Consider the following 15,642-nt stretch of genomic DNA (forward strand, 5'->3'; position numbering starts at 1 on the left):
ATTACTATTGACCAGAAACTGAACTGAATAACTGTACAAATGTAGTGGCAACAAGACCATTTTGAACACTGGGACTCAAGAAGATTGCCACCATGCAGGCCTAAGCAGCTCGCTTAATCGGCACCCCACTCCTAAACATTCTCTCCCTCCACCACCAGGGCAGTAATGTATACAATCTACAAACTGCAGGAACTCACTGAGGCTCCTTAGCATCTTCCAGACACGCAACCGTTACTATCTAGAGGGACAAGGGCAGAAGAAAACATGGGCACACCCCCATCTGGAAGTCCCCCTCCAAGCCACAGACCAGTCTGACTTGGGAAATATACCGCTGTTTCGCCACTGTCACTGGGTCCTGGAACTCCCTCACTAACAACACTGTGAACGTACTCACACCACGTGGATGGCCAACGGTTGAAGAAGGCAATACAAAGTAGGCAATGGTTGCTTCCTGGTGTGAACTCTGCTGAAGATATTCTAACCAGCTGTGAGAGCAGGTGAACGGTTTCAACCCAGTGTGAACGCGCTGGTGGGAGACCAGTTAGTCAGAGCTTTTGAAGCCACGTCCACAATCAGAGCAGGTGAACGGTCTCTCCCCTGGGTAAATGCGCTGGCGTTTCATCGCTTCCTAAGAGTTTTCGAAGCCGGCCTCTCAGTCAGAGCATTTGAAGGGGCTCTCTTTGGTGTGAGTGGCACTGTGTGTCAGCAAACTGGATGACTGAGTGAAACCCTTCCCACACACAGAGCAGGTGAACGGTTCATTCCGAGTGTGAACTCGATGGTTTGCCCGCGGACTGGATGAATCAGTGAGCCCTTTCCCACACACAGAGCTGCTGTAATGTCTCTCCTCGGTGTGAATGTACTGGTGCATCATCAGTTCCTGAGCGCTTTTGAAGCCCCTTCCGCTGTTCGAGGGTCTCTCAGTGGTGTGAGTGATATCGTGTGCCTTCAGGTGGGATGACTGGGTAAATCCTTTCCCACACACAGAGCAGGTGAACAGTCTCTCCCCAGTGTGAACTCGCTGGTGTATCCGCAGTGTGCATGACCTTTTAAATCTCTTTGTGCAGTGAGAGCAGCTGAACGGTCTCTCCTCGGTGTGAATGCGCTGGTGGATCATTAGTTCCCGAGAGCTTTTGAAACCACTCCCACAATCAGAGCATTTAAAGGGTCTCTCGTTGCTGTGAGTGAGATTGTGACTCTGCAGGCTGGAGAAATGAGTGAATCCTTTCCCACACACAGAGCAGGTGAACGGTCTCTCCCCAGTGTGAACTCGCTGGTGTGACTGAAGGTTGGATGACCTTCTGAACCTCTTTGCGCAGTGAGAGCAACTGAACGGTCTCTCTTCGGTGTGAACGAGCTGATGGGACACCAGTTCTCCCATGGTTTTAAAGCCACTCTCACAGTCGGGGCATTTGAATGGTCTCTCATCGGTGTGAGTGACTTTGTGTCTGAGCAGGCTGGACAACTGAGCGAATCCTTTCCAACACACGGAGCAGGTGAACGGCCTCTCCCTAGTGTGAACTCGCTGGTGTGTCTTCAGGTTGGACGACTGAGTGAATCCCAACCCACACGCAGAGCAGGTGAACGGCTTCTCGCCCGTGTGAACTCGCTCGTGTCGGCGCAGTTCGGATGACCGAATGAACCTCTTTGTGCAGTGAGAGCAGCTGAACGGTCTCTCCTCGGTGTGAACGCGCTGGTGGGACACCAGGTCCTGGGAGTTTTTGAAGCCGCTCCCGCAGTCGGAGCATTTGAAGGGTCTCTCGTTGGTGTGAGTGAGATTGTGTCTCAACAGGTGGGATGACTGGGTGAATCCCTTCCCACACACAGAGCAGATGAACGGTCTCTCCCCGGCGTGACTGCGTCGATGGGTTTCCAGCTCAGATGGGGATCTGAATCCTTTCCCACAGTCCCCACATTTCCACGGTTTCTCCATGGTGTGGGTGTCCCTGTGACTCTGCAGGTTAAACAATCAGTTAAATCTCACACAAAACACGGGTACAGCAGTCCCTCCCCGCTGTGAATGCTGCCATGTATTTCCAGGCTGTGTAACTGGTTCAAGCTCTTCCCACACTCAGTGCACTGGAATACTCACTCCGCTGTGCACTTCCGCATAAAGCCCGCGCTCTGATTGGCTGGAGGACCAGACTCCTTCCGGTCCTCCAACTCTTCCCATTGGTCAACACCTCAGTGTGACGTTCGGGGGGGGCGGGGTCTCCCTTGCACATGCGCAGATTCCCCCTCTCGGGCTTGCGCAGGGGGAGACCGCTGAGTGGCTTCTCGCTCTGGCCGGAGCCGCCAGCCGCTTGTCTGGAAACCTTGGCTCGAAGAGGGGGCGAGGAACAATGGGTGGGGGAGCCCGGACCTGCGCACTGGAATACGGAGACGTCACCGCCGAGCAGACTGATTCCTATTGGCTGATTCAGGCAGGGCTCCATTGTGTGACGTCAGAACGCGGAAGTTGGTCAATGAGCTTCAGAGTGAAACTTCCTCCTCTGTGCAACATCTGGGAGGAAATCAATGTCTCCCCCTTTCCATTTCTTTTCTCATTCTGGGGGAAATTGGGGACTTGCAGCAACTGAAAGGGAAAGGAAGTCAATCCAGTCTGTATATTCCACACATTTTGCACCCAGTCACATAGACAAATATCTGTCTGGCAGCCCGCATGGAGATTTTCAGCTCTCTCTATCCAGGACAGGAGTAAGCACAGTGAGAAGTCTCACAACACCAGGTTAAAGTCTCAAGTGCTCGGCAGTGTTTCGCAGCTAGTCTGCGTCCTCAGCGCAAGTTGAGAATATGGACTCTATCTTGGTTTCCAGGTGGCAGCGTCTGCTGTAGAACTGGTGTATGAGGTGGTCGAGGAGTGTGAGGGAGGTGCAACGGCAAAGTCTCTCAGCATAGTCTGTGTTGTAGGTTGACCTGAGTGACCTGAAAATCCCACCACCACCCCCCCCCTACCCCCATTGCATTACCAAGACTGCTAAACACACACTCCGCTCTTTGCTGGACTAAGATGACATCCATTAGTCTGGGCCTGTTCTGAGAAAAACATCCCCGGAGCTGTAAACCTGGAACTCACAGGCTCTAATTTGGGCCTTGCGGCCTACAGCGGGTATTTGTAAAGCTTCCGCTCCCTCCCCACCCCCCCCCCCCCCCGGCTCCATTCCTGTACCTTTAAGACTTGATTACCTGTAAAGACTCGCATTCCAGCCATTATTTTGTAAATTGAGTTTGTGTCTTTATATGCCCTGTTTGTGAACACAACTCCCACTTACCTGATGAAGGGGCAGTGCTCTGAAAGTTTGTGGTTTGTGCAACCAAATAAACCTTTTGGACTTTAACCCAGTGTCATGAGACTTCTTAATGTGCTTATCCCAGTCCAACGCCGGCATCTCCACATCATCAACATGTACACAGTGACTATTTAAATGTTCTGACTGCGAGAAGTAGTTTAAAAGCAAGAATATCTGCAAAAAACACCAGCGGCTTCACTCTGGGGAGAGATTGTTCATCTGCTCTGAGTGTGGACTTGCAAAATCTCATTAACTGTCCTGGCTGGAGACAATACACATCTCTTTAACCTGTGCTTAACCCTCCCTCCACTCACATTGTCTGTACCTTCAAGACTAAATTACCTGTAAAGACTCACATTCCAATCATTATTTTGTAAATTGAGTTTGTGTTTTTATATGCTCTGTTTGTGAACAGAACTCCCACTCACCTGATGAAGGAGCTGTGCTCCGAAAGCTAGTGGATTTTGCTACCAAATAAACCTGTTGGACTTTAACCTGGTGTTGTGAGACTTCTTTCAGTGTTTGATAGAGGCCACGTAGAGGGAGCTTTGTTCTGCATCTAACTGCATGTTGTACCTGTCCTGAGAATGTTCGGCGCAACAGTGTGGAGGGAGCTGCACTGTGTAACTAACTCCGTGCTGTAACTGTCCCTCGATTGTTTGAACTGAATAGTGTAGTGTTAGCTTTATTCCATTCCTAACACCATTTATATAGATGATCTGGAGGAGGGAACCGAGTGTATGGTGTCGAAATTTGCTGATGACACCAAGATTGGTGGAATGGCAAATTGTGCGGAGGGTGTGGAGAGTCTGCAGAAGGATCTAGATAGGCTGGGCGAATGGGCCAGGAAATGGCAAATGGAATTTAATGTTGGCAAGTGTGAGGTGGTCCACTTTGGTAGGAATAATGGTAGGAAGGACTATTACTTACGTGGCGAAAAACTGCAGCAGGCAACGGTGCAGAGGGACCTCGGGGTCCTTGTGCATGAGTCGCAAAAACCCAGCTTGCAGGTGCAGCAGGTGGTCAGGAAGGCGAATGGGATGCTGGCCTTCATAGCGAGGGGGATTGAATATAAAAGTAGGGAGGTCTTGCTGCGGCTGTATAGGGCATTGGTGAGGCTGCAGCTGGAGTACTGTGTGCAGTTTTGGTCGCCGTACTTACACAAGGATATTTTGGCCTTGGAGGGAGTGCAGAGAACATAAGAAATAGGAGCAGGAGTAGGCCATCCAGCCCTTCGAGCCTGCCCCACCATTCAATAAGATCATGGCTGATGTTTACAGAGGAGGTTTACTAGGCTGATGCCGGAGTTGAGGGGGTTGAGCTATGAGGAGAGGCTGAATAAACTAGGCTTGTACTCGTTAGAGTTTAGAAGAATGAGGGGAGATCTCATTGAGACGTATAAGATGATGAAAGGGATGGATAGGATAGAGGTGGAGAGACTCTTCCCGCTCAGAAAGGACAGTAGGACTAGGGGGCACAGCCTCAAGATAAAAGGGGGGAGCGGTTTAGACAGAGTTGAGGAAGAACTTCTTCACTCAAAGGGTGGTGAATCTCTGGAATTCTCTGCCCGTTGAAGTGGTGGAGGCTGCCTCGCTAAATATTTTTAAGACGCGGGTTGATGGGTTTTTGATAAGAGAGGGGATTAAGGGTTATGGGGAGAGGGCGGGAAGGTGGAACAGAGCCACGACAGATCAGCCATGGTCTTATTGAAAGGCGGGGCTGGCTCCAAGGGCTAGATGGCCTACTCCTGCTCCTATTTCTTATGTTCTTATGTAACAAGATGCAGTACTTGTCCTACGATTGTTCCTGGGGACAGTCCAACTGTCCCCAGGAAAAATCTGGATGGACTTTAACCTGGTTGGACTCTAACCTGGTGTTGTGAGACTTCTTACTGTGTTTACCCCAGTCCAACACCGGCATCTCCACATCATGACAGTCAGACAGGCAGAGTTTTTCGTTATGCTGCACAATTGAGAGGTCTTCAACCAATGTCTTGGTTGTGAATGTCTTGATATGAAGCAGATAATGTGTGACTGAATGAGAGAGAGATATTCAGAGGGATGGTGCCTGATGGGGAGGTTGTGCAAGATGTTGAGGGACAGAAAGAACAATAAGTATCGATAAAAGGGAGACTGAGGGAGAGAGAGAATTCAGGGTAAAGTGCATAAGATGATGAAGGCGAGAGTGTGGAAGACAGAGGGGGGCAAGAGAGAGAAATGGGGAGTGACAAAGAGATGAGGAAATGAGGGGAGGCAAGAGATAGAGCAATGAGGTGAAGGAGAGAAGTCCGGATATCAGTGCCGGATTTGGCCATAAGCTAAACAAACTACAGCTTAGGGCGCAGGCACCTCACAAAATTTCAGAAGGTTTACAATGAAGAGAACGTTTAAGAGCGGATACCAGAAAAGAAAAAGAAAGCAGCAGCTTGAAGAGCAACTCAAAAAAATTACCAAAAGTTGACAGTTACTTTACTCCAGAAACAGATAAGGATGCACAAACCCAAGGTGATCGGCAAAACAACCACAGCCTAGTGCCTCTGCTACTGAGACAACACAGTCTGGAATCTCAGCTGAGGAAAACACTGGAAGTGATGCAAATGTGAGCATTGCAGAGCCAACATCCACAGGTGAAACAGCAGAATTCACGAAACTCAGTGATGTAGGTCAATGGGGTGTCTTAAACAAACTGAGAGCGACCATGTCTCAAGATAAAGTGTCTGCACTTAGCATCATGTGTATACAAAGCGATACAAAGCATTGCATATCATTTGAGGACATAATTCATGATTTTGCTTTTGAGAAATCAAGAATGAAAATGTTTTAAATTGTATCTGATATCAGTTTTCTGATTTTGCAAACGATTTCATTATTACCTACGTTAATAAAAGTGATCCTGATTACTTATTTTGTCAGCATTTTGTGTATATATATAGTATGTATCTTAAAACTATTTTAAAAATTACATTTAAGTATTGTTTATACTATGTTTATATTACAATATACTATATTATAATCTATGAGAGAGATCAAGCCAGCCAAATGATAAAAATGTAATCAGTAAATGCATTCATTTGAAAATAATCTGTATTTTTCATGTTAAATACATTGCTATTAAATAATGAAAAGGTATTCAATTTTTTTTGTGGTGACCCAAAGTCCTGTTTTGGAACATACCTTTGTGCGACCTTTTGGTGTAACTTTTTAACAAGGAGCCTCCAAGCTTTATATAGCTTAGGGCCTCACCAAGTCTTAATACGGCACTGACGGAAACGTTTGGAGAGAGTAAAAGTGAGAGAGTGTGATAGGGGTGATAAGGAGAGAGAGAGAGACAGGTAGGCTAAAAGTTAGAGAGAGAGACAGGGAATTGAGTTGCAAAATGGTATATGAAAGATGGGGACAAGAGCGTGAGAGTCTGAGTGACAGGTAGGCTGAAAGTGAGCCTCAAGGTGTATGAGTGAGAGAAAGGTCGAGCGAGAGAGGAGGAGGGAGTGGGAAAGGGAAGGATTAGATGAGAGGTAAATTTAGGGCGAGATAGATGAATGGGATGAGAGAGCACAAATGCAAGCATCTCCGTAAACATTGAAACAATCCACAATTTTCACTGCAATATCGTTACTGACAGGAAGCATCACTGTAATTACTGAAACAAAGAACAAGGGTCGAATTAAGTATTAACATGAATCCTACGATGCACTGTAAAAACAGACAACCTCCCCATTATCACTGTAAAATGACAGACTGCCAAAGACAGCAATAAAAATAGTGCACTCCGCAATGATCACTGTAAATACTGACACACACCAAAGTGATTATTTTTAATACAGACACACACCACAATGATCACTGTAAATACTAACACACAGCAAAGTGGTTATTTTTCATACAGACACACACCGCAATGGTCACTGTAAATACTGACACCAAAGTGATTATTTTTAATACAGACACACACCACAATGGTCCCTGTAAATACCGACACACGCCAAAGTGATTATTTTTAATACAAACACACCACAATGATCACTGTCAATACTGACACACAGCAAAGTGATTATTTTTAATACAAACACACCACAATGATCACTGTCAATACTGACACACAGCAAAGTGATTATTTATAATACAGTCACACTCCGCAATGGTCCCTGTAAATACTGACACACAGCAAAGTGATTATTTTTCATACAGACACACACCACAATGATCACTGTAAATACTGACACGCACCAAAGTGATTATTTTTCATACAGACACACACCGCAATGGTCCCTGTAAATACTGACACACAGCAAAGTGATTATTTTTCATACAGACACACACCACAATGATCACTGTAAATACTGACACGCACCAAAGTGATTATTTTTCATACAGACACACACCACAATGATCACTGTAAATACTGACACGCACCAAAGTGATTATTTTTCATACAGACACACACCACAATGATCACTGTAAATACTGACACGCACCAAAGTGATTATTTTTAATACAGACACACACCGCAATGACCACTGTAAATACTGACACGCACCAAAGTGATTATTTTTAATACAGACACACACCGCAATGGTCTCTGTAAATACTGACACGCACCAAAGTGATTATTTTTAATACAGACACACACCGCAATGGTCTCTGTAAATACTGACACACAGCAAAGTGATTATTTTTAATACAGACACACACCGCAATGGTCTCTGTAAATACTGACACACAGCAAAGTGATTATTTTCCATACAGACACACACCACAATGATCACTGTAAATACTGACACACAGCAAAGTGATTATTTTCCATACAGACACACACCACAATGATCACTGTAAATACTGACACGCACCAAGGTGATTATTTTTAATACAGACACATTCCGCAGTCGTCCCTGTAAATACTAACACACAGCAAAGTGATTATTTTTAATACAGACACACACTGCAATGGTCTCTGTAAATACTGACACACACCAAAGTGATTATTTTTCATACAGACACACATCGCAATGATCACTGTAAATACTGACACACACCAAAGTGATTATTTTTCATACAGACACACACCGCAATGGTCCCTGTAAATACTAACATACTCCCCAAAGATCACTGTAAGTACTGACAGAATCGCCAATGACAGCTGTACATTCTGACAAAATCTCCAAAGTTCACCCTGAGTACAGAAGCACCCCCTAATGAACACTGAGAAATTGGATTAACCCTTTGATGGGTGACAAAGAGAAAATCAAATATCTGTCGTATGACCCTCTCAAATAGTTTGTTATAACTCAAAAATAACGGGGCTCAGAGTCACAACCATGGAGCTGACTGTTTAAAAAAAACATTCCTAGAGGCTAGTACAGTTTTTGGAACCTCAGAGCCAACATTTATCTATCCCTCTCCAAAGGTCTTCCCCATTCTGTTTAACTCCTAGCTTTTTTGAGTTTTTACCTGATTCCTTCCTTTGTCTGTCGCTCTTTCCATTCTGCTCTCCGTTTCTATATGTCTTCAACTTTTCTTCGTATATCTACCTCTCACCAGAAACTGACTCTCTCTAGGCAGCTTTCTTGTCCTATCTCTGGACTTCTCTCCCTCTCTGTCTAATTCAATACTCACCTCTCTCTCACTCACACATTCCACACATGTCTATCTGTCTCCAACATTTCTCTCTCTCTCTGACTGTGGAGGGAGAGACAGGATGTGAATGTCTCTGGTGAGTAGTCACTAGCTACAAGCCCCACTCTGAGTGTCAGAGTTATGGGGAGGAACGCTGGGATGGAGATTTTAAAAAGTATCCTGAAGGAGTCTCCTCATTCTCCCCTGTGCAACTGTAAAAGTTGGAGAGTCATAACTGACATGCGGCATTGTAGCACAGTGATTAGCACTGCTGCTTCACAGCTCCAGGGACCTGGGTTCGATTCCCGGCTCGGGTCACTGTCTGTGTGGAGTTTGCACATTCTCCTCGTGTCTGCGTGGGTTTCCTCCGGGTGCTCCGGTTTCCTCCCACAGTCCAAAGATGTGCGGGTTAGGTTGATTGGCCGTGCTAAGAAATTGCCCCTTAGTGTCCAGGGATGCTTAGGTTAGAGGGATTAGTGGGTATAATATGTAGGGATATGGGGGGTAGGGCCTGGGTGGGATTGTGTTCGGTGCAGACTCGATGGGCCGAAGGGCCTCTTTCTGCACTGTAGGGATTCTATGGATCAGCAGTCCCTTCCCAAACTGAAAGACGGAGTTGAGCAGCTTCTGGAGACAGAGATGGGGGACTGGGTTTGGGCTGAGGGTGGAGGACCGACATTTTAGTTCTGCTTTAGAAGATTTCCTTTGTGGATCTCTCTCTCCGTTTTCTGATCCTTCTCCTGATTGAATGAAATGGACGACAGGAAACAGAGAGAGAAGGAAGTAAACTGGGGGAGGAGTTGTTTGCGTGCGGCTTCCTACATGACAGCAAATGCAGCAAAAACAGACGCAGAGAGACAGAGTGCGGGACAGAGGAAATTAGGGGCGGGTGGAAAAAGTTGGGGGTCGTGGGTTTGCGGGAGGAGCGCTCCAATTGGGGGCACATTCTTCATTTTAGTTCAGAAGACCGTATTGAGGGGGGTCTCAGTGTCTGTGGCTCATGCTGTTCTCATTCTCTCTCTGTCTCATGCTGTCTCTCATTATCTATCTCTGTCTCATTCTCTCTCTCTCACCTGTCTCATTCACTCTGTGTATTATTCTTTCCCTCTGTTTTTCTCTCTCTCTGTCTCATTCTCTCTCTCTCACCTGTCTCATTCTCTCTGTGTGTTATTCTTTCCCTCTGTTTTTCTCTCTCTCTGTCTCATTCTCTCTCTCTCCCTGTCTCATTCTCTCTGTGTGTTATTCTTTCCCTCTGTTTTTCTCTCTCTCTCTGTCTCATTCTCTCTCTCTCCCTGTCTCATTCTCTCTGTGTGTTATTCTTTCCCTCTGTTTTTCTCTCTCTCTGTCTCATTCTCTCTCTCTTCCTGTCTCATTCTCTCTGTGTGTTATTCTTTCCCTCTGTTTTTCTCTCTCTCTCTCATTCTCTCTCTCTTCCTGTCTCATTCTCTCTGTGTGTTATTCTTTCCCTCTGTTTTTCTCTCTCTCTGTCTCATTCTCTCTCTCTCACCTGTCTCATTCTCTCTGTGTGTTATTCTTTCCCTCTGTTTTTCTCTCTCTCTCTCATTCTCTCTCTCTTCCTGTCTCATTCTCTCTGTGTGTTATTCTTTCCCTCTGTTTTTCTCTCTCTCTCTCATTCTCTCTCTCTCCCTGTCTCATTCTCTCTGTGTGTTATTCTTTCCCTCTGTTTTTCTCTCTCTCTGTCTCATTCTCTCTCTTCCTGTCTCATTCTCTCTGTGTGTTATTCTTTCCCTCTGTTTTTCTCTCTCTCTGTCTCATTCTCTCTCTCTCCCTGTCTCATTCTCTCTGTGTGTTATTCTTTCCCTCTGTTTTTCTCTCTCTCTGTCTCATTCTCTCTCTTCCTGTCTCATTCTCTCTGTGTGTTATTCTTTCCCTCTGTCTTTCTCTCTCTCATTCTCTCTCTCTCCTGTCTCATTCTCTCTGTGTGTTATTCTTTCCCTCTGTTTTTCTCTCTCTCTGTCTCATTCTCTCTCTCTCCTGTCTCATTCTCTCTGTGTGTTATTCTTTCCCTCTGTTTTTCTCTCTCTCTGTCTCATTCTCTCTCTCTCACCTGTCTCATTCTCTCTGTGTGTTATTCTTTCCCTCTGTTTTTCTCTCTCTCTGTCTCATTCTCTCTCTCTGTGTCTCATTCTCTCTGTGTGTTATTCTTTCCCTCTGTTTTTCTCTCTCTCTGTCTCATTCACTCTCTCTATCTCTGTCTCATTCTCTCTGTGTGTTATTCTTTCCCTCCGTTTTTCTCTCTCTCTCTCTCATTCTCTCTCTCCTGCCTCATTCTCTCTGTGTTATTCTTTCCCTCTGTTTTTCTCTCTCTCTGTCTCATTCTCTCTCTCTCACCTGTCTCATTCTCTCTGTGTGTTATTCTTTCCCTCTGTTTTTCTCTCTCTCTCTCATTCTCTCTCTCTCCCTGTCTCATTCTCTCTGTGTGTTATTCTTTCCCTCTGTTTTTCTCTCTCTCTCTGTCTCATTCTCTCTCTCTCCCTGTCTCATTCTCTCTGTGTGTTATTCTTTCCCTCTGTTTTTCTCTCTCTCTCTCATTCTCTCTCTCTTCCTGTCTCATTCTCTCTGTGTGTTATTCTTTCCCTCTGTTTTTCTCTCTCTCTCTGTCTCATTCTCTCTCTCTCCCTGTCTCATTCTCTCTGTGTGTTATTCTTTCCCTCTGTTTTTCTCTCTCTCTCTCATTCTCTCTCTCTTCCTGTCTCATTCTCTCTGTGTGTTATTCTTTCCCTCTGTTTTTCTCTCTCTCTGTCTCATTCTCTCTCTCCCTGTCTCATTCTCTCTGTGTGTTATTCTTTCCCTCTGTTTTTCTCTCTCTCTGTCTCATTCTCTCTCTTCCTGTCTCATTCTCTCTGTGTGTTATTCTTTCCCTCTGTCTTTCTCTCTCTCATTCTCTCTCTCTCCTGTCTCATTCTCTCTGTGTGTTATTCTTTCCCTCTGTTTTTCTCTCTCTCTGTCTCATTCTCTCTCTCTCCTGTCTCATTCTCTCTGTGTGTTATTCTTTCCCTCTGTTTTTCTCTCTCTCTGTCTCATTCTCTCTCTCTCCCTGTCTCATTCTCTCTGTGTGTTATTCTTTCCCTCTGTTTTTCTCTCTCTCTGTCTCATTCTCTCTCTCTGTGTCTCATTCTCTCTGTGTGTTATTCTTTCCCTCTGTTTTTCTCTCTCTCTGTCTCATTCACTCTCTCTATCTCTGTCTCATTCTCTCTGTGTGTTATTCTTTCCCTCCGTTTTTCTCTCTCTCTCTCTCATTCTCTCTCTCCTGCCTCATTCTCTCTGTGTTATTCTTTCCCTCTGTTTTTCTCTCTCTCTGTCTCATTCTCTCTCTCCTGCCTCATTCTCTCTGTGTGTTATTCTTTCCCTCTGTTTTTCTCTCTCTCTCTCTCATTCTCTCTCTCCTGCCTCATTCTCTCTCTGTGTGTTATTCTTTCCCTCTGTTTTTCTCTCTCTCTGTCTCATTCTCTCTCTCCTGTCTCATTCTCTCTGTGTGTTATTCTTTCCCTCTGTTTTTCTCTCTCTCTGTCTCATTTTCTCTCTCTCTCCCTGTCTCATTCTCTCTGTGTGTTATTCTTTCCCTCTGTTTTTCTCTCTCTCTGTCTCATTCTCTCTCTCTCTCCTGCCTCATTCTCTCTGTGTGTTATTCTTTCCCTCTGTTTTTCTCTCTCTCTGTCTCATTCTCTCTCTCCCTGTCTCATTCTCCCTGTGTGTTATTCTTTCCCTCTGTCTCTCTCTCGCTGTGTGCAAACATTTACTCATTGAAGAAAATTGCAACCTCTCTGCCTGCTGTTAGTTTCGACATTACATCAATCATGGAGAAACTGAGAGAGAGAGAGAGAGATCAACAATGAGAAAACCTGAAATCAATTTCAAAATTTTTCACTATTTGTGGAATGCTCCAATGCACAGGGTGCCTGCAGAACTCACAGACCACAGTCAGTAAGGATCGGCAACAACACCTCCTCCACGATCATCCTCAACACCGGTGCCCCACAAGGCTGTGTTCTCAGCCCCCTACTATACTCCTTATACACCTATGACTGTGTGGCCTAATTCCCCTCCAATTCGATTTTCAGGTTTGCTGATGACACCACTGTAGTGGGTCGGATCTCAAACAATGACGAGACAGAGTACAGGAATGAGATAGAGAATCTGGTGAACTGGTGTGGCAACAATCATCTCTCCCTCAATGCCAACTAAATGAAGGAGATAGTCATCGACTTCAGGAAGCCTAGAGGAGAACATGCCCCTGTCTACATCAACGGGGATGAAGTAGAAAGGGTGGAGAGCTTCACATTTTTAGGTGTCCAGATCACCAACAATCTGTCCTGATCCCTCCCCCCGTGCCGACATTATTGTTAAGAAAGCCCACCAACACTCTACTTTATCAAGAGACTGAGGAAATTTGGCATGTCAGCTTCAACTTTCGCCATCTTTTACAGATGCACCATAGAAAGCATTCTTTCTGGTTGTATCACAGCTCGGTATGGGCTCCTGCTCTGCCCAAGTCCGCAAGGAACTACAAAAGGTCATGAATGTAGCCCAATCCATCACGCAAACCAACCTTTCACCCATTGACTCTGTCTACACTTCCCGCTGGCCACGCGCCCCACACACTCTGTCTTCCACCTTCTTCCTTCGAGATAAAGATACAAAAGTCTGAGGTCATGTACCATAAGGACATAAGAAATAGGAGCAGGAGTAGGCCATCTAGCCCTTGGAGCCTGCCCCGCCATTCAATAAGATCATGGCTGATCTAAGAACATAAGAACATAAGAAATAGGAGCAGGAGTAGGCCATCTAGCCCTTGGAGCCTGCCCCGCCATTCAATAAGATCATGGCTGATCTAAGAACATAAGAACATAAGAAATAGGAGCAGGAGTAGGCCATCTAGCCCTTCGAGCCTGCCCCGCCATTCAATAAGATCATGGCTGATCTGTCGTGGCTCAGTTCCACATTCCCGCCCTCTGCCCATAACCCTTAATCCCCTCTCTTATCAAAAACCCATCAACCCGCGTCTTAAAAATATTTAGTGAGGCAGCCTCCACCACTTCAACGGGCAGAGAATTCCAGAGATTCACCACCCTTTGAGTGAAGAAGTTCCTCCTCAACTCCGTTCTAAACTGCCCCCCTCTCTATCTTGAGGCCCCCTCTATCTGAAGTGGATCAGTTCCACTTTCCTACTTTCTCCCCACAACCCTTAATTGCCCTGTCTATCAGAAACCTATCTACCCATGAATTAAATATATTCAGCGAGGTAGCCTCCGCCACTTCAACGGGCAGAGAATTCCAGAGATTCACCACCCTTTGAGTGAAGAAGTACCTCCTCAACTCTGATCTAAACTGCCCCCACCCCTTATCTTGAGGTTGTGCCCTCTAGTTCTGGTTTCCGTTCTAAGCGGAAAGAATCTCTCTACCTCTATCCTATCTAGCCCCTTCATTATCTTGTAAGTCTCTATAAGATCCCCCCTCAGCCTTCTAAACTCCAACAGTGCGGGCCCAACCAACTCAAGAACAGCTTCTTCCCTGTTGCTGTCAGACTTTTGAATGGACTTAGCTTGCATTAAGCTGATCTTTCTCTACAGCATGGCTATGACTGTAACACGACATTCTGCACTCTCTCGTTTCCTTCTCTATGAACGGTAGGCTTTGCCTGTGCAGCGCGCAAGAAACAATACTTTTCACTGCATGTTAATACATGTGACAATAATAAAATCAAATCATATACAGTTCAGGCAATCATCTGACCTCACTGCAAATTCACACTGGGGAAAAGCCATTCCCCTGCTCTGTGTGTGGGAAAGGATTCACTCAGTTATCCAGTCTGCTGATACATGAGCAAGTTCACAAGAAATCTCAGTGGTTGGATTTTGTTGGTAATCACCTCCTGGACGGAACCAGCTTCACTGAGCTCTGGGTTGCTGCTGATATTCATAAACTCCAACCCAGTTGAGGACGTTCACTAGGCTGATATCGGAGATGAGGGGGTTGGACTATGAAGAGAGACTAAATAGACTGGGGTCTGTACTCGTTGGAGTTTAGAAGGATGAGGGGGGATCTTATAGAGACGTATAAGATAATGAAGGGGATGGATAGGGTAGAGGTAGAGAGATTCTTCCCGCTTAGAAAGGATAGCAGGACTCGAGGGCACAGCCTCAAGATAAGGGGGGGGGCAGTTTAGATCAGAGTTGAGGGGGAACTTCTTCACTCAAAGGGTGGTGAATCTCTGGAATTCTCTGCCCGTTGAAGTGGTGGAGGCTGCCTCGCTAAATATATTTAAGTCACGGGTAGATAGGTTTTTGATAGACAGGGGAATTAAGGGTTATGGGGAGCAGGCGGGAAAGTGGAACTGATCCACTTCAGATCAGCCATGATCTTATTGAATGGCGGGGCAGGCTCCAAGGGCTAGATGGCCTACTCCTGCTCCTATTTCTTATGTTCTTGTGAATTAAGAACAAAGAACAACACAGCACGGGAAACAGGCCATTCGGCCCAACGAGCCTGCGCCGCTGTTTCAACATTGTAAGTCCCCTCTCCACCCATGACCCATGTCTATGCTTATGGCACTCCACATTGGAAACCAGATTGAGGGGAGGCTAATTTTGGAACAATTTGTTACACCAATCAGCCTAAGAGTACATCTTTGGGGTGTGGGAGGAAACCGGAGCACCCGGAGAAAACCCACGCAAGCATGGGGAGAATGCGCAAACTCCCACAGACACCGGCCCAAATCC

General features: G+C 45.9%; 1 protein-coding gene across 1 annotated transcript in view; it reads right to left on the reverse strand.

The window, feature by feature from the left end:
• Positions 1–15,642, reverse strand: part of LOC145363544 (uncharacterized) — a 42,737-nt gene that overhangs the window by 4,630 nt on the left and 22,465 nt on the right. The window contains exons 4-5 of the mRNA XM_080218731.1: positions 1,467–1,933; positions 1,083–1,298 (exon numbers count right to left, since the gene is read on the reverse strand). Of these exons, the coding sequence (XP_080074857.1) occupies positions 1,083–1,298; positions 1,467–1,933 (683 nt within the window). The remainder of the gene's footprint in view (positions 1–1,082; positions 1,299–1,466; positions 1,934–15,642) is intronic.

Source organism: Carcharhinus amblyrhynchos, unplaced genomic scaffold, assembly GCF_965287045.1.
Source record: "Carcharhinus amblyrhynchos unplaced genomic scaffold, sCarAmb.v2.hapA scaffold_39, whole genome shotgun sequence".
In the NCBI taxonomy this organism is placed as follows: Eukaryota; Metazoa; Chordata; class Chondrichthyes; order Carcharhiniformes; family Carcharhinidae; genus Carcharhinus; species Carcharhinus amblyrhynchos.